The following is a 25,594-nucleotide window of genomic DNA, read 5'->3' on the forward strand; positions in this document are numbered from 1 at the left end:
CTCTCCTCCTACTTCTCCCCTGACTGTCTTTGATGTAAACATCAGACTGAAGCAATATGGAAGGGATCTTGCATTAGAAAAGGATAAAGACCACAGGCTATGCTCTTTGTGGCTCAAGTGATGGAAGAGGCAGGAACTGTCCTCTTGAATGTACTTTCTCTCTCTTCCAAGGGAATCTTGGTTTCTCTCTGTTTGAATCAGGAAAGCCACTGGCTACTCCATCCTGGGACAATGCTTCCAATCCTTCTTTAGAAACAGGAGGGAGATAGATTCAGTCCTGTGAATTATGAACCTCCTGCTTCTGCTTCTGATGCTGCTGGTGTCCCAGCCTGTCTCTGGGAAACTGAGAATGAAGTGCCCACTGAATTTGGACAACCAGGATGGGTGGAAGCCATGGAGCTATTATAGGCCAGGAGATCTTCTCATTGGTATAGTCATCTCTGCATCAGAAATAACACATACAACATTTCCTTTCAATGTGGCTCCTTCTATTCAGATGTCGGAGTAAGTCATTCACTGTGATGGAGTTTCATTCCCTCCATTTGCAGTTCTAACACTTTTTTTTTCTCTATTTACTTATTCCTGTAATGCAGGACCTGACTAATTTCTTGAATCCTTTGGATTTCCACGGCCTCCCACTTTTTTATTTTGTTATCTTGAAAGAGGCTCTAATCAAAACATAAGGAAAATAAAATCTAAAAGAATTCCACATTATTTTCCTCTCCCTGTTCATTCCGAAATCCACGACTTGAATACAGTAGAACCTCTGGTCACGAACGCTTCTGACCATGACCAAATCGGGATTCTTTTGAAAGCACCAATTTTCCTGCTGTTTGTGGCCACTGAATTAATTTGTTGTAGTTTTCCCTGCCCAGATCATTTCCACATTTTATATATCCTCTCATTCATATTCTGTGCCTGATTTTTATAGAAATAATTTGTTTTTAGAAGAACTTTTCTGGATCTCTCATCAAAAATTATCTTCCATTTATGATTGTTCTACTTTAATGATTATTCCGCAAACTTTCACTGGGCTGATGAAAATTAGTACATCTACAAATAATGGTGTATACCTTTTTTATTTTTTTAGCGTATGTCTGATTTTTAATCCTTTTGGAAGAGTATCTCTATCCGATCTTCTCAATACTCACAAATATTAAAGGGTATTGGGTCACTATAATTTACCTCAGGTTTTGGATCAATATTGGCTTAAGACTCAGCTTGTGGAGACAAAAAGGATTAAATAGAGAGAAGTATTTAGTTTTTGCTGTTGATGATCTTAATGTTAACATGAACATGGTTTTACAGAAATTTACCTTATAACAAAGAAAGAATGATTTTCAACATTGAAATGGTTAACAAAGAATACCTGCTCAATCTCACACTTGGCTACAACATCCATGACAACTATGTGAACACACTCGGAACTTCAAATGCCTTGCTGGATGTTCTCTCTACTGGAGAAGCCAATGTTCCCAATTACAGCTGTGGAAGGAAGGACAACCTTTTGGCTCTTCTTGATGGAGCTAGTGAGAACATCTCTGTCCAGATGTCAACATTAACAGGCCCCTACAAAGTCCCACAGGTTTGTCTTTGCATTTCTGTATTTGATAAAGTAAGTGGAGTGTTGGTTTGTGTGGAATAGATCCAACCATATCTTCTCTATGGAATTCAAGAGCTTCTTTTTACCATGTCATTTGTAGGTGTCATGACTAAGGATTGGGATATACAGTGAGGGGGGAGCAATGATCAAAATAAATATCTCTTCTCATGACCCCTCCCTCATTGCTTAGAGGTCTTCTGCTGCATAATTGTGAAGGTGAGGAGAGGCTCTGTGTTCAATCAAATGATCGTTTGTACAATTAGAAGTGCAGCACTAATAGAAAGCTCACTTTTTAAAATATGATCTTAGTCAAAATAATGGTATTATCCATCACGAACAAATCCAAGATTTATAACCAGAGCCTTACTGGATTATCGTTCCTACTGTGGATAAATCAGTATGTATTATGAACATTTAGGAACCACTAACATTAATTAATCATTTTACAAAAAACTACAAATATGTTAGCAATGCTGTTAATTATATTTTACCCTGAAATGCTCATGATCAAATTCATCATAAAAGATTTGAAGAACAATATTGCCAGCTGAACAATTCAAAAAATATTCCAATTGGTGGGACCCTCTATTGGCAACTTCATTTACACATATAAATAATATCTGCCATGCCCATATGGGACAAACATAATTCCAATAGATAAAAGACAGGGAATAAAAAGCACCCTAGCAATTCCAGACCCATATCTCTAACAGACATGGTGACTAATATATATATCATCTTCCCTTTGAATAATGAAAAGTGCATTCCTTGTAGAAGAACCAGATTTGACCCAGTATTGACAATTGTGTCGTCTTGAACAATCTAACTCTAAAAATATCAATCAGAGGAAATAATGTTTTGCTGCTCTTAGAATATTTGCTATAACAAAGTAAGAATCATAGAATTAACTGATTGCCCTTAAAATGGAACTCAGAATGTTGACCCTGCTCAACGCCCTCTCTACAAGCACTGACCATGAGAACCATTAATCAATGCAATAGGTCAGACTAGAAAATCTCCAAGATCCCTTCCATTCCAATTATTCCATGTTCTTTCTTCATTTGTCAGAGAATGTGAGACTGATCCTTACCAGAAGGTAAACCAAGGCTGCTGCCAATATGACATCTGGGTTTCATATACTGTTAAGAAGACTTGGCTCCTATTCTCACAAGAATTACCTGATTATTCATAAGTCAAAATCAAAAGTTAGGGTCTTTGTAAAATGACATATTGCCATCTAGGTCTATTTGATGATGAGCCAATAAAGCAAGTTCACACCTTTCCTTACCTTGGGTATTTTTCTCTGTGACTGGATCTTGGCTCCCTCAACATCAAAGGAGCTCATTTAGACCAAAGGGACAAGTGAAAGCTCTGTTAAAAGAATTTTAAAAAATCATATCTATGGAGCCTTGTTAGCCTGAATAATTAAAGTACAAAAGGCCAAAGTTGCCACCATGCTTTCACATTGAGCTGAACTTTGGGATTTAATTTATACCACTATTTGAACAAATTTGATCCCATCCGATGACAAGTATCTTGTGGGTGGATGAAAGGACTTCAGCTGCTGCCTTTGGAGCTGAATTCTTTTTTATATAAAATTAATGGTATGGAAAGTGACACAGCCCTCCAAAAAAAATCTGTTAGAACAAATAAATTTAAAATTAAAAGTTCTTGAATTGTACAACTGGCAAATCATATTAGGAACTGTGGTCTCTCTGTCTTTATGCAATTGGAGGAAAAATAAAAAAATGCTGCAGAAAGAATCCAAGATCTTCAAAGGAAAGAAAGACATAGCCATCCTCAGTAAGGTTGGCACATTGAAATGCATTAGCTGCTTCCAAATTGACAAGTATTGAGTTGAACCTTCCAATGAATATACTTGTTTTTGAGAAGCTCCAGATAGAGAAGATGTAATATTTCAATTATTTTGAATGTCAATTATATAAGAAAAAGGGAGATTAATATCTTAGACTGCACTTTAGAGAAAAAAATCTATTGAGATCCTAATATTAAAGCAACATATTTCATGTGTGGTCAGAATTCAGAAATTATATATAATTCTAGCTGTACCCGGCTATGTGTTGTTGTGGCCCAGTCTGGGCGTAGTGGGGCGGCAGGTGGGTGCTGCCGTTGGTCAGGACTCAGGGCTGCTGGGCTGGATGAGGCTGACTGGGGGAGATGGTGCTGGGATTATCGGTCTCGTGGAAGTTGTTGAGCATCTCCTCGGATGAGCTGCGCTCGGGCTCCCCCAAGTGGGTGGCCTGGGTGAGTGAGACATCCACGATCTCTGAGGAGGAGAGGTCCTTGGTGTGCCACCTCACGGGGCAGCCAGGGGCTGCCCCAACCCTGCTGTACCTCAGGCTGACACCGCACCCCACATTGGAGCCGCCTTGGCAAGGCTGTAGCAAGCTCGCTGTGAGGGGGGTTGTAGAGCGTGCACGGCCAGCCGGGCTGAAGAAATGCTCTGCCTCTGCCTGCTCTGGAGCTCCGCTGGGCTGGCCTGGGGTAGGCAGGCTTAAGGGTGGGTGAGGCGGCTGAGGGATGGTGTAGGTGGCACCCCAATGCAGATAGCAAAGGCCCGGCAGGAGGGGAGGGGAGAGAGGGGAGAGGGAGGCCGAAGGGCTTCGGCTCCCCTTGGCAGAAAAGGCCAAAGCTCATCAGAAGATGGGGGGAAAGGGGAAAGGATGCAGCCGCAGCCCAGCCACACATATAAAGGGACCATCGGGACGAAGCTGGAGAGTGGCTGAACTGTTCTGAATATACTATACTCACTAAATGAAAGCTATGGTAAATGACACAGCTCAATTCCAACGCAACATCACACAAAATAATTAAATCAAAATGAAAATAAATCAAAATCTATGAGAATTCAATATCACAATGCAATCGGAAACATTGAAATGGCATCATGAAATATTTAGTATAGCGTGTGTTGCTTTTACGTCCACCAGATGGCGCTGGTTTTCAAAAAAACATGTTTTTACAAAAAATCATGTTTTTACCTGTCATGCGTGTGACATCTATATAAGATACGTATATAAAAAATATTCACATATTCGAATGCAATGTTGTGTCAAAATTTCAAAGCAATCAGTGAAGAACTTTCAGAGATTAGCGATTTTGAACAAACAACCATTACATTTTTATTTACATAGATAGCCCTTTTTTGGCGGAAATTAATTCAGATGAAATCTTCTTATGTATTTGATAGCAATAAATTATGGGAATGATATAAAATACTATTTTTATTCTTTATGCTTATTCTATTCTACTTAATATTTCAAATTCTATTTTAATATATGAGCTTGTTAATGTTCTGTGTTTTATATTCAGTATCTTGATATGTCCTACTGATTAATCAACAAGAAACTGTTCTAATATGTCCATGAGAAAAAAAACAGTTTATTAAAAGCTAAAAATTTGGACTTGATAAACCACAAATATAACACAAGTTTCTTCACTGCTTTTTCAGATCAGTCAGAGGAGTGCTTCAGAGGTTATGAGTGATAAAAGTCAATTCCCTTTTTTCCATCCGATGCTCCCCACAGAAGGGTTTCAGTTCCCAGCAATTGTCCAACTTCTCCTCCATTTTGAATGGACCCTGATTGGTCTCTTTGCTCCAGACACAGAGAAGGGAGAGCATTTCATGAGAACTTTTATTCCTATGCTTGTCAAGAATAGAATTTGTGTTGTTATATCACAACAATTCTCAGCGTCTGGATACACAGCAACTCTCAGGGATGCCCTCTCTAAGTGGAGACAAGTCAATGTCCTTGTTCATTTCGTGGAATTTGAGTCCACTTGGGACAGAATTCTTCCTTTCCATTTAACATTTGAAAGTTTGTCAGGATCCATTGAAGGGAAAGTCTGGATCATGACAGTAGTTGGAGTATATTCAATGGGACAGGACTGGCGTCTCAAGTACGTCCACAGTATTTGGACCTTTCCTCTTCAATGGAAAAAGAATTGGGACAAAGATGATGCCTATAAACATCCTCTCTTTGTAAAACATGAATTTCAAGCTGAGTATTTTCACTGTTCTTTTTTAAAACATGTCTTTTCTGTCAAGGGCCAAAGAAGATGCACCCAAAAAGCACCAGTGGAGAACCAAGAGAAAGAGAATAGGATGCAGATCCCAAATGATGGCTATGTTTACAATGCCATTAAGATTCTGGCTCATGCCTTAAATGCTGCATCCAAATCCAAGAGGAGAAGGAAGAAGGGAAAAAGGAGGTTGGGGGCTCCAAGGCTGCACCCATGGGAGGTAAGGGGGTCCCAACAAGGGTCCATCAAACTATAAATTTCTTTCCGGGTTCTCTGAGCTTAGTTGTTTAAGATCTTAAGTACCTGTATAAAATCTTATTGTACTTATTGGAAGAGAGCTGTGTTTTCCCTTCTACAACCAAGATCTTTTCTATATTTGAAAAAGTGTTCCCAAATTCCTTCTGATTTTAAACTCCTGTAAACCAACATGGCTCTTCTCCTTGTTCTCTTTCCTCAAGGCTAAAAACTTATCTCTTCCTCCCCTTCTTTGTTCTTGCCTAAAGCTGATGAAAATTCTGAGCAATATCTTCTTTAAATGTGGTGACTGTTAGGAGACCTGGTATGAATCCACTGTATGATTCAGAACACTATCAAATTAGTAATATGTTAATTATCAAACCATTAAAACATTACTATTACTTTATTATAATCATCAACCAATCTACATATAGAATAATATTACAAAACTACAAATGAAATCTTAAAAGAAAGATGTAGATTGTGGCGGTCATTCATTTATGTTATACGAAATGCAATGATATATCAAGTCGTAGGTGCTCAAAATTTCTTTCTAACTGGATTTTATGTATGCACCTCTCTCTATCTCAAACTCATATTTTTATTTTTTGAAAGCTGGGAATTTCTAAAGAAGATAAAAATAACTTTCTTGAAGCATTGCTATAATTTGAACATTGGGCACTATCTAATAAAATGAAATTCAATGGTGAAAAGAGTAAGGTTGTACATTTATGCAAGAAAAATGAAATGCACAGGGTCAGTATAGGTGGTACCTTGTTCAACAGTAGTAACTATGAAAAGGACCTTGGAGTCCTAGTGGACAACCATTTAAATATGAGCCGGCAGTGTGCAGAAGCTGCCAAAAAAGCCAACACAGATCTAGGCTACATAAACATAAGGATAGAATCAAGATGACGTGGTTAATACCACTTGATAATGCCTTGATACAGCCACACTTGGAATCCTGCATTCAGTTTTGGTCGCCACGATGTAGAAAAGATATGGAGACTGTAGAAAGAGTGCAGAGAAGAGCAACAAAGCTGATTAGGGGACTGGAGAGTAAAACATATGAAGAACGGTTGAAGGAACTGGGTATGTCTAGTTTAATGAAAAGAAGGAATAGGAGAGACATGATAGCAGCCTTCCAATATCTCAGGGGTTGCCACAAAGAAGAGGGAGTCAAACTATTCTCCAGTGCACCTGAATGTAGAACAAGAAGCAATGTGTGGAAACTAATCAATGAGAGAAGCAACTTTGAACTGAGGAGAAATTTCCTGACAATTAAAACAATTAATCAATGGAACAGCTTGCCTCCAGAAGTTGTGAATGCCCCAACACTGGAAGTCTTTAAGAAGATGTTGGATAGCCACTTGTTTGAAATGGTATGGGGTTTCCTGTGAAGGCAGGGGGTTGGACTATAAGATCTCCAAGGTCCCTTCCAGCTCTCCTATTGTAAATTTCTCCATTGCAAAATCATAATTTATCTACTTCCTTTTTTAATGAAAATATCAAAGAAGCAATGACCAAGATCTATGTTTTTCATAACTCCCTAATTTTATAAGTAAGGTTAAATTTTATTTGAGTACAATTTTAAAAACAGTTGCATCGACTTCATTAACGTGCCATCCAGAGCTCAATTAAATAGACCCCCATTCACCACACAAGGAAGGGTTTGGTTGATTCTTTGCTAAAATCAAGTTATACCTCCAGCATTCACACAGTATAATAAGGAAGTGTGATGATATGTGGGATTGAATTTGGAGAACAAGAGAAAGAGATGCTGCATAGGGAAGGATTGGATAAGATGTGGGGGAGGAAACCAGCAGCTTCCTAACAGGCAGAAAAAGAAACTCAGATAAGATCTGTCAAAAGACTTCATTAAAGATTTGGATCTCCCAATTGTTAATACAGTCTTACAAAAAAGTAGAGTTAGTTCATCTGATCATTTTTCTTTTGACACCCTGCTCTACTTGAATGAAGATTAGCCTTTCAACTATTTATAATGCAATGCAATGCAAAGCAATACAATACAATACAATACAATACAATACAATACAATACAATACAATACAATACAATACAATACAATACAATACAACTGCAGTGTTGGAAGGGACCTTGGAGGTCTCGTAGTCCAACCCCCTGCATAGGCAGGAAACCCTGTACCATTTCAGACAAATGGCTATCCAACATCTTCTAAAAGACTTCCAGTGTTGGGGCATTCACAACTTCTGGAAGCAAGCTGTTCCATTGATTAATTCTAACTGTCAGGAAATTTCTCCTCATTTTCTTAACAAATCCTTGCTTTCTGCTAATCACCCTGCTGCTTTCAAGGAGCTTAGAATATTCTAATTATTTGTATTTTTTCTTCAACTGATTTGTGACCTTTCATAAATGTACCCTATAATTGACAATTTTTGTCAATTATATTGTCAGTGTTTCAAGCAATGCACCCATTGAAAGTAGAACTCCCAGCCAGTAGATTTATCAAAGAACCATTTATTGGATATAGCAATAGCAATAGCAATATAGCAATAACAGTAGACTTATATACCGCTTCATAGGCCTTTCAGGCCTCTCTAAGCGGTTTACAGAGTCAGCATATTGCCCCCAACAACAATCCTGGGTCCTCATTTTACCCACCTCGGAAGGATGGAAGGCTGAGTCAACCCTGAGCCGGTGAGATTTGAACCGCTGAACTGCTGATCTAGCAGTCAGCCTGCAGTGCTGCATTTAACCACTGCACCACCTTGGCTCTATCATATTGACACCATGGTGAAAGCTGACTCTGAAAGTTCCCCCTGTCCTCCAAGTCATCAGTCACATTCTCCAATAAAGGTGCTAGCAGGTTGCTTGGTAACTCCATTTCTCCTCTCTAAGCCACCCGTTGGAATGACCTTGGTTCCCACAGGAAAACTTTTTTCTTTTGACAGCAAAACCCCATCTATCTAATTTCCCCCCTCCCTGTCCCCTTGTGGCAACCATGAAACTGAAAAGATGGTCTCAGCCAGATTCACTTCAAGGTTGATATATCTTCTCAATATACTTTTGGTCAATATACTTAATGATTGAGAACTATTACTGAAACTTTGGTTCTTGAGTTTAGAACATAGTGGCAACACTTGTTCTCACAACTCCCAATATTTAGAAATTAAACAACCTCAGAAGAGAGATTCACATGTGAAAAAATCATGTGAGAAAGGAGAAAAAACCCAAAATTTCTGCTTTTAATATTCCTGGATGTTTCCATTCTAGTTCCACCCATTTCTAAAGAAGAAGGAATTGTACAACCTTTCCCTTCTGAAATTGTACTTGGATCAAAATGGAGACGTAGCAGCAGATCTGCGGATCTTTAGTAGGGTGATTCTTCCCAAGAAGGATCCCATCAACAAGCATTTGGGGAATTTTGAAAGCAAGAGATTGATAATCAACCAAGATACTTTCTCACAACTAAAGTTGCTCAACAAGGTGGGAAAAACATTGATGTCTTTTCTTCATTTTCTTCTTTTTTTCCAAAGAATCAGGACCCTTTTCAAGGGAGATAAACCTAGTCAAAAAAGTGGGTATCCTGCATTGAGAATTGAATGTGTGAGTAAAACTTATTATTTTCTTAGACAGATAGGGAGTATTCTCTTTTATTGACCAAAGTATCCTTCTGATGTTACAATGCTGAATACTGTTGTAAGCTGATTCAGCTATATCTCAAATAAGATTTGGGGTGATTATTATTTAGGACATAAATCATTGCCATTTTTGCAATTTATCACCCTAAAACTGGTGAGAGAGGGCCTGATATGCTGAAGAACTTCACTTTAATAACTTCAGGTTCACTTGTTCCTTGTCTTCAAATATTAGAGATGAAGGCAATTCTGTTAACCAGAGCCTGACTTCAGGTTTGGACTGAATCCAATGAAATGGAATCATGATTGGATGGAAGTTCTGTTGGTCCAATTGGGAAATAACAGAAAAAAGGAGTTGGAAGGGGCCTTGTAGGTCATCTAGTCCAGAGGTGGTATTCAGCAGGTTCTGACCAGTTCTGGAGAACTGGTAGTGGAAATTTTGAGTAGTTTGGAGAATCAGTAAATACTGCCTGTGACTGGCCCCACGCCCATCTATTCTCTGCCTCCCGAGTCCCAGATGATTGGAAGGAAATGGGGATTTTGCAGCAATCCTCCCCTACCACATCCACTAAGCCACACCCATAGAACCGGTAGTATTTTTTTAAAATCCCACCACTGATCTTGTCCAACCCACCCTCTAAAGCAGGAGACCCTACACCATTTCTGACAGGTGGTAGTCGAATCTCTTCTTGAAAGTTTCTAGTGATGAAGCTCCCACTACTTCTGAAGGCAACTTCTGTTCCATGAGTTGATTGCTCTCACTGTCAGAATGTTTCTCCTTATTTCCAGGCTGAATCTCTCCTTGGTCAGTTTCCATCCATTATTCCTTGTCTGGCCTTCAGGTCTCTTGGAAAATAGCTTGACCCCTTCCTCTCTGTGCAGCTGCTTAAATATGATCCTTCTCTTCACTAGACTAGCCAGGTCCAGTTCCTGCAACCGTACACTGTATGTTTTAGCCTCCAGGCCCCTAATCATCTTAGTTACGCTTCTCTTCACTCTTTCTAGAGTCTCATCATCATTTTTACAGTGTGGGGACCAAAACTGGATGCAGGATTCTAGCTGTGGCCTTACTAAGGCTTTACAGCAGGGACATGCGGTGAAGTTCACGGCCGGTGAGGCAAGTGGGCAGGACCTCTATATTCTCCTCCCCCCACCCCTCCAATCTAGGCAGGGTCCAAGCTGCTCCTGAAAAAAAAACTTGCCCGCCTCTTGCCTTTGAAGGAGAGGAGGAGGAGGAGGAGGGCACCCGCTTGGGGAGGGGAGGTAGGACAAGCTGAAGGGTTCATCTCCCCACCACATAAGGATTGGAGGGCTTGCCTCGGAGCCTGCCTCTTCGAGCGCGCGCACGCTCGCTATAGCTGGGTGAGGGGTGGTGGTGGGGGCTTTAAGGCAAGCGTCTGAACGCAAGAAATGAATAATCTCCCCAAGAAGCCTCGCACACCAGAAGCACCGAGGAGGGGCAGCAGCGGCTGGCGTTGGCAGAGCCCCCTGCCTCCGTCCACTCTCGCGTGCCAGGATTTTCCTTGTGACATTTTGCCTCCCCCCACCCACCAGAATAGTGCGCGCGCACGCACCATCCACCCCCCTCACCCCAGCAGCACCTGAGGAGAGGGGGGAAAGCCAAGGAGAGCCCCCCCTTCCCACGCAAAGCCCCCTTAAAGCGGAGAACAAGCCCGCTCTATGGCGGACAGGCACGCTGGCACTTTAAAGTGCATGCCGGCACTTTAGCTTGCCCCTCGGCCGCCATTCAGCGAAAAATGTTTCGCTGAATGGTGGCCGAGTTCTAAACTGCCAGCATGCCTTTAAATGCCTGCTTGCCTTCCGCGCGGGCCTGCACAGAAGGCAAACCGGCACTTCAAAGTAATGCCGACACTTTAGCTTGCTCCTCGGCCGCCATTCAGAGAAACATGTCCTGGTTTGTGGCCGGGCTACACGCTTGCACTTTAAAGTGCATGCCGCCCGGCCACAAACCAGGCATGTTTCGCTCTATGGTGCACCGAGGCGGCATGGCTTTAAAAAATAAAAATGAAAAATGAAAAATAAAAAATGAAAAATAATAAATGAAAAATAAAAATAGATGTGCCAGCCCGCGCCCCAGCAGAGGCGGGTAAAAAAACAAACAAACACACAGATGCAAATACACATAATAAAAACAAATTACAATTACTTACATTACAAATAAATTGAATTCCTCCCCCCTGCCCCCTCGCTCCCACATACCTTCCAGCTGCGTCGAAAATGCTAGATTTGGGGTCAGGCAGGCTAGGCTAGTTGCTGCTAGAGTCACCACATGGATGACTCTGCTTAACCATTTTAAAATAGGCTCTAAACAAAGTGCCCTCTGCAGGAGGAGGCGGGAGAATCACGTGCCTCATTTGCATACGTAATTTTTCGCGTTTTAACCCTTGGTTGACACTTAAAAGGTGAAAAATTCCTTTTGCAAAGGAGGCCCATAGTTCTCTAGCCTCCTCCTACTAACTGCACTAAGGAGACTCAGAGTCACTGTGACTTAGAGTCTGGGAGCAACTACCTTGGCCTTTTAAATTATTTTAAAAATAGTTTCCTTTCCCTCAGGAGACTGGTGAGGCCCCGCCTCCCCTGCCTCTAGTGACTGCACGTCACTGCTTTACAGAGTGGTCATAGTACCTCATGGGATCTTGACTGAATCCCCCATTGCCTGGTTAAAGTCAGGGTCTCCTAAGTTTGCAGACCCATAATCTGTGCCATTTTTTAATGTTCTGAGACCATATTTATACTCTCTTTAACTCCACTGGGATAGTGGAATTTAGGAAGGAGGTCCAAGGCTTTCAGTTCACATGAAATAATAGTGACTGGTCTGATGTGAGATTATTTATCCATTGGTTGATTAAATTTATTTGCTGCCCATTTTACCATGATAATGGCTTGGAAACTGGAGTACTTTGGTGAAAAAGACTCCTGATATCTGAAGAAATAAGGGAAACATTGCTTAAATTTGAGCTTTGGCTTTTAAGAGTGCACTATAGTTTTAGAAACTACAGTCAATTTTAGTTTTAGTTCACCAGCATGGTAGCCATATAAATTGAACAAATAAATATACAAACAAAGAGCAAATCCTTGAAGGTTTTCAGTCCTTGTTTGTAAGGAATGTTTCCTCTGTATCTTAAGTGGGGGATAGTTTTGGATTGCTTTCAAAGGGAAGCAACTTTGCAATGTTTTATATAATTCAGAAAAGAGCCTTTCCAGTTCCTACTGCTCAGATGTTTCTTTCTTCATCACAGTTTTATTCTAATAAACCTAATGGAATAAATGTTTAAATCTTTTACAGCAAAGTTTACTTTAAAATGAGAGATCTTATTCAGTGGTGAAATCTAAACATTTTCTCTACTGGTTCTGTGGGCGTGGCTTGGTGATCATTTGACTGGGTGGGCGTGGCCAAGTCAACATCCCTTCTTTGCCCTTATGACCTACAAAAAATATCCCAATTATTTCAGGGCGTTTAATACTTAAATAAGAATAATGAAGAATTCTTAAGTAAGAATACTTACAGAAGAGAAATAAAAGTTTGTTGCCTTTTCATCCTTGCTGGTGAAGGCTGCTACTGCAAAAGGAAGAAAAAGAGCTTTGTTAGCTGAGGGCCAGTGATGGGAGCAGTACAAAAGCACACAAAACACAAAAACACGAGAAACTAGTTTTAACACAAAAACAACACAAAAGCAACACAACGGAGAAGCAGCTGAATCTCACACAAAAAAGCATCTGCCACAAACAGGAAACTCACAGAGCCACAAGGGGCTCAAAAAGGAACTTTCACACTTTACACAAAAACAGCACAACTGACTCACAACATTGTGTAACTGACACACAATGCAAAAGCAGCTGTACCTCACAGAAAATGGCTTCTGCAACAGATGGATTTACAGAGTTGGAAGGGACCTTGCAGGTCATCTAGTCCAACCCCTGCCCAAGCAGAATTGCAAAAGCACACAAAATAGCCCCTGCCACAAGCTGGAAACTTACAAAGCCACAAAGAGCTCAAAAAGCAACTGTCACACTTAACAAAAACACAGTGCCATTGTGCAACTCTCACACAATGTAAAAGCACACAAAATGTCCCCTGCAACAACAAGCAGGAAATCTGATATGATTTTGTGTGTTTGTGTAGTGCGTGTGAAACACTACAGAAACACACAAAATGTTATAAAGCTGCACAAATTTAAAAATCTAAAAGCAGCTAAAACTTTATAAATGGCTATTATTTCCTTAAAAAAAATTTCCTAAAAAAACCCCAAGTAATTTTTTTAAAAAAGAAAAAGAAAAAACTCAGAGGCAGATTCAGTTGCTAGCCAAAGAGATGGATTCCAGACAGAAAGCCGGGGATTTCAAAAGCAGAAACAGGAAGGCAGCTCCGCATTCAGTTTGAAGAGCGAAGGTAAGCAAGCTGGAGGCTGGGGGGAAAGTTCATAGTTAGCCAGGCGGTTTAGCCAGGCCAGGCAGCGGAGACAGGGGACCCCTGGGGGGGGGGGGGACACTCTAGCCTGCAACCAGCAATGCTTAACTTTTTGAGTGGACGGCTGTCCGTGAGGCTTCTTAGAAGTTCTACGAAAGGCTTCTGATCCAGTAGGGGTTGGCGAACTGAGTAGCTATGTTTCGCGAGCGATCCGGTGATCGGGCAAGCAGCCATTGGGCGACCGGTTGAGGGAGGGGCCACCAGAGATTTTTAACCCCAGTTCGGAGAACCATTGCCTATGATCGCAACCAGTTTGAGCGAACCGGCCCAAACTGGGAGGATTTCACCCCTGATCTTATTTCAAAATCATTCTTATATGAAGAATAGAGGAATGCATATTAATTCCATTGTTAGGCAGAACCCCCTGGTTGTCAAGAGCCAAGGTGGCGCAGTGGTTAAATGCAGCACTGCAGGCTACTGCTAGATCAGCAGTTCAGTGGTTCAAATCTCACCGGCTCGGGGTTGACTCAGCCTTCCATCCTTCCGAGGTGGGTAAAATGAGGACCCAGATTGTTGGGGGCAATATGCTGACTCTCTGTAAACCGCTTAGAGAGGGCTGAAAGCCCTATGAAGCGGTATATAAGTCTACTGCTATATTGTCACTTAATGCTTGAATCTTTTCTCAATTTCATCCCATCAGACTTTGTTAAGTAGAAAGGTACATTTTTTGCTATCTGATATATCCCAAGAAAAAGAAGGAGTAATTAAATGAGGAATCTGCCTGCAATTGTATCTCCTGCAACCATTTGGAAGTTTCTACAGATTTCGTATTGGCCTAAGTGAAGCCAAGAGAATATTTGGGCAATGTTCATGTCTACCTTCATGTTACATGAATGATGAACCTCAACATATGTTCTTTGGCATTTCTTCTTTTTCTTCTCAGTCTCTGCCTCAGTCCAAATGTGTGGAAAAATGTCAGCCTGGATTTGTCAAGAAGGCTCGAGAAGGAGAGCCATTTTGCTGCTATGACTGCGTTCCTTGTCCAGAGGGGACCATCTCCACTCAGGAGGGTGGGTGACAATATGCATTTTAAAGACAAATGAAATTTTGATGGTTTTGTTCTTAATTTTCATGGTTTCCAATTCCTTCCATAATGGGAGAGATAAGAAAAAGATTTTGAAGGATGATGTAGGAAGAAGGATGTTGTGAATTGGTTAGGAAATCTCTCTTTTATTTGCCAATTTGGATGTATCCTTCCATATTTCTCTTTCTTAAAAATATATGAACTCTTTGTAATTTGAGGAATGGTTTTAGTTCAATGGGATTTGCTCACCCAAATCAAGCGAAAAGATTCATCAATCATACATTTAATCAGGTAATCTTTATGAAGATCATAAATCCTAATAAAATGAAATATCTAATTGGGAGCAACAATTGAGGGAGAGATTTTGCATTGAAGGAACAATGAAAACCAAATAGATGTCTCATCATAAAATCATCAAGTGGATATTTCCTTCCATCCTGTTCTTATCTTTCCAATTTTCTTATATTGTTAAGTATTGAGATACAAACAGTTATAACACCAACAAAAAAAGGAATGTAGTCCTGCTTTGAAAGGGAAAAAAGTCTAACATGCTGTGCTAGGATTAAAAAGAACAGAATGTGTGAGGGAGAGAACTAGTAAAAGATCAACCTACTTAATATCCATTGATACGAATGTTGAACTCATTCTCCATTTTAACTTGTTCTCCAATTCTAGAATATGAATTCAGTTCCACTTCTTGAATTATTCCATGAATTAATCTTTCTTAAGATCTTTTTATTTTCAAATTTATTTATCAAATTTATATGGCTTTCTATTTCACCCAAAGAGAGTCTTGTTGGCATTAAAGCAATAATTAAAAATTAAAACAATGACAAATAAACTCCAAGAAAGTAAGAGAGGAATGCATGAAGATGCTACGAACTACGCAACCAGCAGGCAGGGCTCTGTTACCAGGTGATTCCCAGGGCTGTTGACAGAATCACATTTCCAGGGGTTTCTAGAAGGCCTTACAGCTTGGAGATACTCCCTAATCCAGGGGAGTCAATGAGTTTTAACTGGAAGAGGCTGTATAATCTCTCTGAAGTAGGCAGTGTTGCAACCCTTCTCAAGAGGCTCTCCATGGATCCAACCATGTTAGACAACCTTTACCCCTTGTCCAGGATTTTTAGAGGAATTGATTGAGAGCATAGTTGGTGAATCAATTATCAGTAACTGAATTTAAATATTCCTGGTAGAAACATATGTATAGCATCTGTCAAAAATTAAAATTAAAACAAACAAACAAACTAAGTAACTAACTTACAGTCATTGAAAGATAAGAATCTGGAGGATGTGGAGGACCTCAGAGATGGGAGTTTTGTGACACCAGATATTTCCTCTTTAAACTTTATTTTCTTCTTGTTCTTCTTTTTATAGTTTTATACACTGGGGAATTTTTGTCTGGAGTGTATATTCAATTGATTAAGCTTTCCCATCTTTCAGTATCGCATCTCACTCAAAGGTTTTATTGAAATTTAAAAGACTATAAAATAAATATTACTTTGTTTTTTTAGATGTTGAAAAATGCACCAAGTGCGCAGATGATCAATATCCAATCAAGAACCGAATTCAATGTGTCCCAAAAAGAATAATCTTCCTGTCCTATGATGAATATCTGGGCATCATCCTCATCTCCTTTGCCCTACTCTTGTTTCTAACCACAGTGTTCATTTTAATCCTATTCCTTCAACACCTGGAAACTCCCATTGTCAAAGCCAACAACCGGGACCTCTCCTTCATCCTCCTGAGCTCCCTCCTGCTTTGCTTTTTGTCCCCCTTTTTCTTCATTGGACAACCAAGGAAAGCCACCTGTCTTCTCCGACAAACAATGTTCAGCATTGTCTTCTCAGTAGCCGTGTCTTCTGTGTTGGCCAAAACCATCACGGTGGTGCTGGCCTTCCTGGCCTCAAAACCAGGGAACAAGGTGAGAAAATGGTTGGGGAAGAGCTTGGCCAACTCCATCATCCTTTCTTGTTCTGGTGTCCAAATTTTCATCTGTGCCATGTGGCTGGGAGTTTCTCCCCCATTCCTGAACTCTGACATGCACTCCCAGCCTGGAGAGATCATCCTTCAATGCAACGAAGGCTCCGTCACCATGTTTTATATCGTCCTTGGCTACATGGGTTTTCTAGCTGCCATTTGCTTCACAGTGGCTTTCTTGGCCAGGAACCTGCCTGGGGCCTTCAACGAAGCCAAGCTGATCACTTTCAGCATGTTGGTCTTCTGCAGTGTCTGGATCTCTTTCCTGCCCACCTACCTGAGCACCAAAGGAAAGTCCATGGTAGCCGTCCAGGTCTCCTCCATCTTGGCCTCCAGTTCTGGACTGCTTGGCTGCATCTTCTTCCCCAAGTGCTACATTCTTATTGTTAGACCAGATCTAAACACTAAGGAACATCTAACGATAAAAGAAGGGAACTGATAATTAAATGGTTTCTTACACTCATAACATTTGATTATTGACTGCAATTGTTGTTGCTTTATATGCTTTGTTTGCTTCTATTTGACAGTTTAAGTTATTTAAATTTAAAGGAATTAACAATAGTTACATTAATGAAATTCAAATCAAGATAATCATTAAAGAATAAAATAACTTAATAGTTAATGTTTGTATTTTTAAACTGCTGGTTGCCCTCCTTTTCCTCAGCACACAAGTTAGCCAATAATTGACTTAAGCAATTCTTTAAGGGAAGAGACATATGAACCATGTCTTGGGTTTGGGAGTGTTTTCAGCTTGGTAGTATCTTCACAGTTATTTAGGAGTGTCTCAAACTCATCTCCTTCATGGTTCTTTCAGAATTGGCACTTCAATTTCCCCAAGGTCTGGTTCTATTGGGAGGAGAAGGGTTAGTGTGGATGATGAGGATGTTGCAATTTCAACAGCTCTGTTTGGGTTTGCTGCTCTTTCTCAGCAATCTCCCTTCAGTTAAGCTCCAGATCAACTTTCACACTTTTCGTGGCTTCCTCTCTCTTAGCCTCCCATTCCAGTTTCTCTGGGCTGAGATGCTGAACAGACTTTCTGCCTCCTAGTGAGGAATCTTCTGTAGCAGAGATCTTCATAGCCTGTGTCTTTCTGAGAGGGTTGGCATACTGCTAGTCTTTGTCACTTGTCAGCTGTGTGACTGTCCTAGCACTACCTGGCCTGTCCATCATTGCCAGTTTCTAGGGGGAGGGGACTAAATAAAGACCTGTGGTTGGTATGCAAACTCTGTTGATTGTCAAAGGAATATTTGTTTTTTTTAAAAAAACCTCTTGATTCCCTGGTTCCCCCCTTGTGTTCAATATCCCACTTCTACCTCCATATAATAATGGAAAAGGTGTCCTCAGGGTCGAACCTGCCCCTCCTCTGAGCTCCTTCAGTTCTGAAGAGACCCAGCTATGGGGGAACAGCTATTGGCCAATTTGGCCTCCTTGTTCCCACCCTTCTTCCTCTCCAGCCCTCTGAGGAACCACTCACTTTGAATGCCTGTAGTTTGAATGTGACCTCTGCCAGTTGACAGTGGAAAGAAATCCTTTTTTTTTAAAGGAGGGAAAATTCCTCTATTCTATGGTACCTTCCAGTGTTCAATATCCTACTACATGTGGAATCAGATGTAGGAAACAAAGCAAGTAATGAACTCCTACTGTAGTGTTTATTTGCATGGACTGGTGGGAGTCCCTCAAATAACATGGAGAGAAGGCCCCACAGAACAAAGAGTTGTATTCATATCATCTGAAAATGACCGGAGAGACTAACGCATAAGAACCAAGTGATGTAAGCACACATATTCAGAGGTAAAGGATGTCAAGCTACTACTGTATACATAAGTGGGCTCAGGTTCCTTCTGTTTTCCTTCAGGGAAGGAAGGACTAAGGAAAAACAAACAAATCCCAATCAAGCAATAAAACAGGGGAGAAAACATAAATCAAAAGGAGGAGCCACTTTGATAATACCAGACCCCCAAAAGAAAGCATTTCCCCTTGGAAATCTTTGGGATTGTTGAATTGAGATAACAAACGTTGGCCTTATATTGCTTTATAGCAACTTGATTTAATCAATTCCATATATCTAAGACCTTATTTTTCTCAAAGTCCTGTTCCCCCATTTGACCTCAAAGTCACTATATGGATCTCCCAAGAGAACAGGGTTTAGCCTTGCACTCTCCTGGAAACAATAACTCAAAAGTCCTAAACATTGCCCTGAGCAGAGAACTGGGATGCCAGAAGTATTGGGAATTCTAGAGTCAGGTTTCATAGCCAACCTGTCCCAGGCAAGCTGAGATCATCCGATTCTAGAAACTCCTGGAGGGATTGTTGTGTGATTCGCTTAGCTAAAGCTCCCAAATCCTGCATGGCAACTTTTATTTGCAGTGAGTTTGGGCGTTTATGAGTTTGTGAGTTTAAAACAGGGGTGCTCAAACTTTTAAAACAGGGGGCTGATTCACGGTCCCTTGGATGTTTGAGAGCTGGGTGAGCATGGTTAGGTGGTCATGTGACTGGGTGGGTGAAGCTAGGTGGTCATGTGACTGGGTGGGCATGGCCAATTTACCATTTTATTTCCCTTTGCCCCTCCCCTAAGGATCATATGGCTTTGAAAAACTTTCTGAAAGGCTGTTTTTAAAGCATTTTTAAAGACTTTTAAAGAACTACCTTACAAGCCAGAAGCAGAACTGCTTTTCAAGGCACCAGCAGCCCCTCCCCTACTCACACACTAGCTCTGGATCACCCCTCAGTCAGCTGGCCCTCCCCAGCACCCTCCAGCCTTACCTTCAGCAGCAGCCATGTGATCAGAATGCAGCTCAACCGGTGAAATAACTAACCAGAAGTGAAGCTGGAGTAGATGCTCACTGGAAGATAAGGCCAGCAGTGAGGGGCAGGGCAAGGGGAGGTGCTGAATCCCATCACTCCACATGCTGGATGCTTTGATGTGGCAGGCTGTATCAAGCCAATGGGCCAACTCCTCACAATCACAACAGAAAGTCAATGCTGCGGAAGGTAAGGCCAGAGGGTGCTGGGGAGGGCCAGCTGACTGAGGGGTGATCTCTGTAGGAAATAGTATAAGGCCTAGGCAGGGGGTTGGACTAAAAGACCTCCAAGGTCCCTTACAACTCTGCTATTGTATTGTATTATTGTATTGTATTACCTGAAATTGCAATGCTTGGGTTTCCTCCAAGTAACACTTTATTAGAGATGTCATGTTGGCATATGTGGGAAAAACCGAATCTGAAAGCTTCCAGGTTTCCCCACCCAGTTGCAAGTTCAAGATCCTGTCCCAACCCTCACAAATTCATCACATGGTCCAATCTTCCACTGCCATGAAGAAAGATTCCACCCATCCAATTCCAGCCAGGTGCAGAGACAAAGATGACCTTGGCTTTCTAAGAAGAATGTTATTATGGCTACATTTCACCCAACTCCATATAATACCCCCTCCCATTTTCCCACAGTAGAAAGTGTGGCAGGCCTGAAGTCCCAAAAGAAAAGATGGCTTGCAGGTATGACAAGAGTGGAGTACTCTTCTCGTGAAATACCTCTGGACTCTCTCAATTGTCTTAATGTCCGATATATTGTGGATTCCAGATGATCTTCATCAAGAATTGGTCCAGCAAAGGTTTTGTGTGCCCTAGTTTACAGTACAATATTACTGGAGAAGAAGCTTCGCAAGATTAGAAGGAGGTCAAGATGGAAAGCAGGAGGGAGACCAGGAGGATGTAGGAGAGGTCCCGGTTGTTGGCTTTGACAGTTGGTGTTTCCATGAATGGAAGGAGCCTGTGATTAAAGAGAGGAACAAGGCAATGGAAGTCAGGATAATCCCCAGATTTTCCTCATAAGAAAGATAACTTTTAATCTTGGAGATACAGTGAATTCATTTAGTGTTTGGATGTTGAGCTTGTGGACATTTGGTACATTTGTCTGCATCTGAAAAAGAGCAAGAGTTAAAGTTCCTTTAACATGTCCTTTAATAAAAATGCATTGTTTGGGTAAAAATAAATGTTTGGTGTGAATGACTGCATGTAGGTGAAAATATATTTCTTCCGTCCTTTCCAGCTAGAGCATCTTAATATTACTTTTCTTTTTTGATGTCCCCAATTCATCAATGAACTTGTTGAGAGAGAAAGAGGGAGGAAGGAAGGATTCTAGGAAGGAAGGGAGTTCCACCATGTTACCTTTTCACAGCTCAACCTCTTGAAAATTGAGACTTTTCCCAGTGCTTTAAGGCACCAATGAGAACCTGCCTACAATGGAATGAAGCACACGTGAAGGATCGCTTAACGTAGCTTATGCAAACTGAAGGATATAAAAATGACTTTTGCCATGGAGAAAGCAACGTTAGGTGGACTTCCGCTTCAAGAAGACCTACTGATGTGAAGTTAGGATATCGAAATGGACCCCTGTTTCATAAAAACCAAAAGGGAGTCATCTTCCCTAAGGTCAAGGTGGAGGTTTGGCTCAGTCCCAATTCACGATACTTTACACCTTATCATGGGCCAGGATTCATAGAATGACTTTAAAGAAGAGCCTCCTACAGAACCTGTGGAATGTCATCTTTAGGAGATACAAACCCAGGAGACACCTGAGGCTGACAAAATAAAGTCACTGTGTCCTCTTTGCTGGTGACATAAAACTATTTAAAACCACCAACAATACTGCTGTCCTACAAAGGGACCTGGACTATGTGTAAGAATGGTCGAACAAGGGGCAACTTCAAATCTCAACCAACAAATGCTCTAATCTTACACATTGGCAACAAAAATCAGAACACCAAGTACAAACTAGCCGGATACGACCTTGTAGACAGCCCTCACTCTGTTAAAGACCTAGGAGTACTCATCTCAAACCATCTAAGCCCCAGAGCTCACTGCAACAGCATTGCCAATAAAACATTAAGAGTTGTTAACCTAATTTTGGAAAGCATCTTCTCCTCCAGTAACATTGTACTGCTAACTAGGCATACAAAACCTTTGCCAGACCAATCCTCGAATACAGCTCATCTGCCTGGAATCAGCACACTATATCGGACATGAACACAATTGAGCGACTTCAGAGGTATTTGACAAGAAGAGTACTCCACTCTTCTGCTCACAATAGAATACCTTATGCCACGAGGCTTGAAATTTGAGAGCAATATACTGACTCTGTAAATCCCTTAGAGAAGGCTGTAAAGCACTAGGGGAAGCAGTATATAAATCTAAGTGCTATAGATATTGATACTGATATTTTGTAAGCTGCCTGGAATAGCTTTGAAATGAGAACTGCAGCAACTAAGTTTCATCAAAAACAAATAAGGTACATCTTGATCAACAGTAAGAGGTGGGACACACTAGGACCAAGACTTCCGAAATTGGTCCTTCCTAAAGCCTTCCCCTTTCTCCTGCTCCCACCCACCTTCCATGATGGAGATGGATTCTTCTGCACGAGGAAGACAGTCATAGCAGCAAATGGGCTTCCCTTCCTGAGCCCTCTTCCTCAATCCAGTAGGACAAATTTCCACACACCTGGAAGGAGGCAGGGGCTGGGCCGTGAGAAGGAAATGAATAACATCCACAAAATGATTTATTGCATTTCCTAAAGGAGGTAAAAGGAAAAGTTTGGGGATCTTCAGTTCAAGCCTTGCTTTGCTAGATTTTTGCTATAACAAAAAATTGGAGCTCATCAAATTGATTTGGCTGCTTGCGGTTTGCCTCTTTGTCTTGTCTAATTTTCCTTCCTCTACAATTTTATTTTGAGTTCTCAATTTAACTTCAAATTAAAGACAAAGGTGAATGGATTTCTGCTTTGGCAAAATCATTCATTTGCCGCATGATTTCAATCTAGATTGCGGGCAAAAAAATGATAAACAATTAACTGGAATAGTTAAAGATATTTTTCTTATGGACACCTGAACATTTAACACACAAACATATATGTAACTCTTATAGCAATCCTCTTGGTAAGACTTTTTTTTAAAAAAAGAATAAAGTTTTCTTCCCACCTTGTCCAGCATTTTCATCCTTGCAAGAGCATTCTGGTTCATCATCAACTTGAAATCCAAGGATCCCACTCTTTCCAGCCTCCCAACTGTCATCTGGCTAACAAACAAATTGGGGGGAACCACCATGTTCACAATGTCCAGGTCTGCTACCTGCTCTCCATTCTCATCCAAATATACCCCATTGATGGAATTATTATAAAACTGAGTGGTTGGAAGGAAAGGATGAAGCTGGAATGGAAGAGAAAATGGGCGATATTACATATAGACACAGAAAGCTCTCTGTCAAGACTTCTCCGTTTGAGCTGGCATGAAGGATCTGTACTGAAGAAGAATAGAATAAGCATCTTCTTAGAAAAAGCAAGAATGACTTGGAAAATAACAATGATGTTCTTTATCTTTCCCATTCATGGCTGTCACTGCAGAGATTGGAAAGTCAAAGGGAAATTCAGCAAAGGATACATCCAGTGTGAACTAATGAGGTCCAAAGTTAAAACCCAAAAGGAAATGGATGCTGTGCACAAACACCCTGAAGGAATTCTGCCTGTGAAGCCAAAATAAAGTCAGATCCTCTATGCAGAAACAAAGCTATAAACAACTGGTGTACAGGTCGATGGGCAGATGGCTAGAGAAAAATCTTTGCTCAGTTTGAGGATTACCATGAGAGCCACTGCTCTACCAGTAGGTTGTGCTACAGAGGTGGGTTGCTCCTGGTTTGGCCTGGTTCGGCTGAACCGGTAGTGGAATTCAGTCCTGGGTCGCAGAACCGGCAGCAACCCAGGCCTGTCACGTCCCCGAACAAGGTCCCTTGCGGCTGCCACCATTTTGGTTTTTAGTGACTGTGCATGCGCAGTTCACTGTAAATTGTTCTGTGTATGTGCAAAGTACAATTTATATTGAACAGCGCATGCGCTTCTGGCACACGGGTTGTGAACTGGAAGTAAAACCGACAGCAACCCATCCCTCTTGTGCTTATGAAACTCTGCATTGAAGTGAAGATGGGTCACTTGGCACGGAGAAGAGACCCCAATGTCTTCATTGTGAAAGATGATCTCTGGTACCAGTTGAGGTCACCTCCTTCAATTGTATTGCATATTTATGGAATGTTTTACAGAATATTCTTTCCACTCGCTGCTTCTAGGCTTTTTCCCAGTCCAAGGTTCTTCATCTTCTCACCTGCCCTTAGGCTGCTGAGCTTCTTGGCCCAAAGTGGCTACTCCATATGTTGCTGTTTGATGAGATCCTTTGATACCTATGATTCTACTGAGAGTTTTGAGCTGGGGAAGGAAAATCAAAGGGATTCTTAGCCGAAGGATGAGATCTATTCTGAGCAAAGGCTGTCCTGGAGCAGAAGGGCAGCCCAGGAAGTGAGGGGATCAGAGATGTTAGACAACTTAATATACACAGGACAGTTCTTTCAACTCTGTGTGACATGGTAATGGTCCTGCTTATAAAAAAAGAGTTAAAGAAGAAAGAGGTGGAAGAATAATATTTTTACCAAGAAGCTTGTAAAAAGAAATAGGAAAAGAAAGAAACAGGGTGAAATGAATTGCAGAAAGGAGAGCAATGGAAAATTGGAATTTAATTTAATGTTTATATTCAGAATACAGTATAACTATTGTCAGGATAGTTACCCGATTCTTACAATTGTAACATCGATTCCAAACTGCCTTGGAGAGCAGTGCAATAGAAAATACATAACTTTCAGCATGGGGTTTTCAAGATTTTACCACCTTTAGATATCCTACTGGATCTGAATAAATAAGTTGCATTTAAGGCCCGTGCCACAGCCCAGATTGTGTTGTAAATGAAATAGTTGTCAAGAACCAGGATTGAATCTCTCTCCTCTTCCTTGAGAGCCGCCAGGTCTTCTCTCTGCCTGCACCGTCTCCAGACTTTCACCGAAAAGGCATTGTTGGTGTAGGAACACAGGAAAGAGGTTCTACAAAGTGTGTCATAAGAGGATAACATTTCATAAGCCCACCATACTTTGTACTTTTTCATCATATGAAAGTAAAATATGCTATGGATGTATCGAGCAGGAAAGGATTCTTTTTGTGTCCCAGCGGATTGTGGTGATCAGGGCTTTTCCTCCTGGAGGCTCATTATAATCATTTCAAATACCTGACCCAAAAGGGCCACACCTGCATGGAATGAAGTCAAGTCTGCACCATAAATAAAGCCCTTCACCTTTCTCCAACTACAGTATAAAGGCCAGTCTATGTTCACAGTCCAAGAAGTTGGAGAAAAGCTTTAAAACTGGGCAAATGCCATTCCTGACCAGCATGGAAGTCAACGTCCTCATGATCTTTGTCCTTTCTCAGTGTCTGGAGCAAGGAGACCCACCAAGGTCCACCTGAAATGGAGGAGCAGCTTCACCATCCCGGGGTACTGGGCTCCTTCAGCAGGGAGCATTGGGTAGAAGAAAGGATTTTCATAACTCGGAACCTGGGAAGCAAAACTGTGATTGATCTGAAAAGGTAAAAAAAAGTTAACTTTATTTTTGGGAGACCATAAAAACAAAATCTGGCCCTAATGAAGGAACTGTTACACTCCTTTCAATGAAGACTCTTTTATAGAGGATAACTGACCATTCTGCTCTTACGTTGCCTCTCTTCACACTTTGGTGCAG

At 41.1% G+C, this 25,594-nt stretch overlaps 1 protein-coding gene across 1 annotated transcript in view; it reads left to right on the forward strand.

Annotated features, from left to right (window-relative positions):
• The window catches only part of LOC148047268 (vomeronasal type-2 receptor 26-like), a 71,952-nt gene extending 46,630 nt beyond the window's left edge, over positions 1–25,322 (forward strand). The window contains exon 8 of the mRNA XM_087708016.1: positions 25,169–25,322. Within this exon, the coding sequence (XP_087564142.1) occupies positions 25,169–25,322 (154 nt within the window). The remainder of the gene's footprint in view (positions 1–25,168) is intronic.
• The last annotated feature ends 272 nt before the right edge of the window (positions 25,323–25,594 follow it).

The sequence above is a fragment of the Thamnophis sirtalis genome, unplaced genomic scaffold (assembly GCF_051295495.1).
Source record: "Thamnophis sirtalis isolate CommonGarterSnake01/CBP01778 unplaced genomic scaffold, rThaSir2_p1.2 scaffold_3, whole genome shotgun sequence".
NCBI classification, from domain to species: Eukaryota; Metazoa; Chordata; class Lepidosauria; order Squamata; family Natricidae; genus Thamnophis; species Thamnophis sirtalis.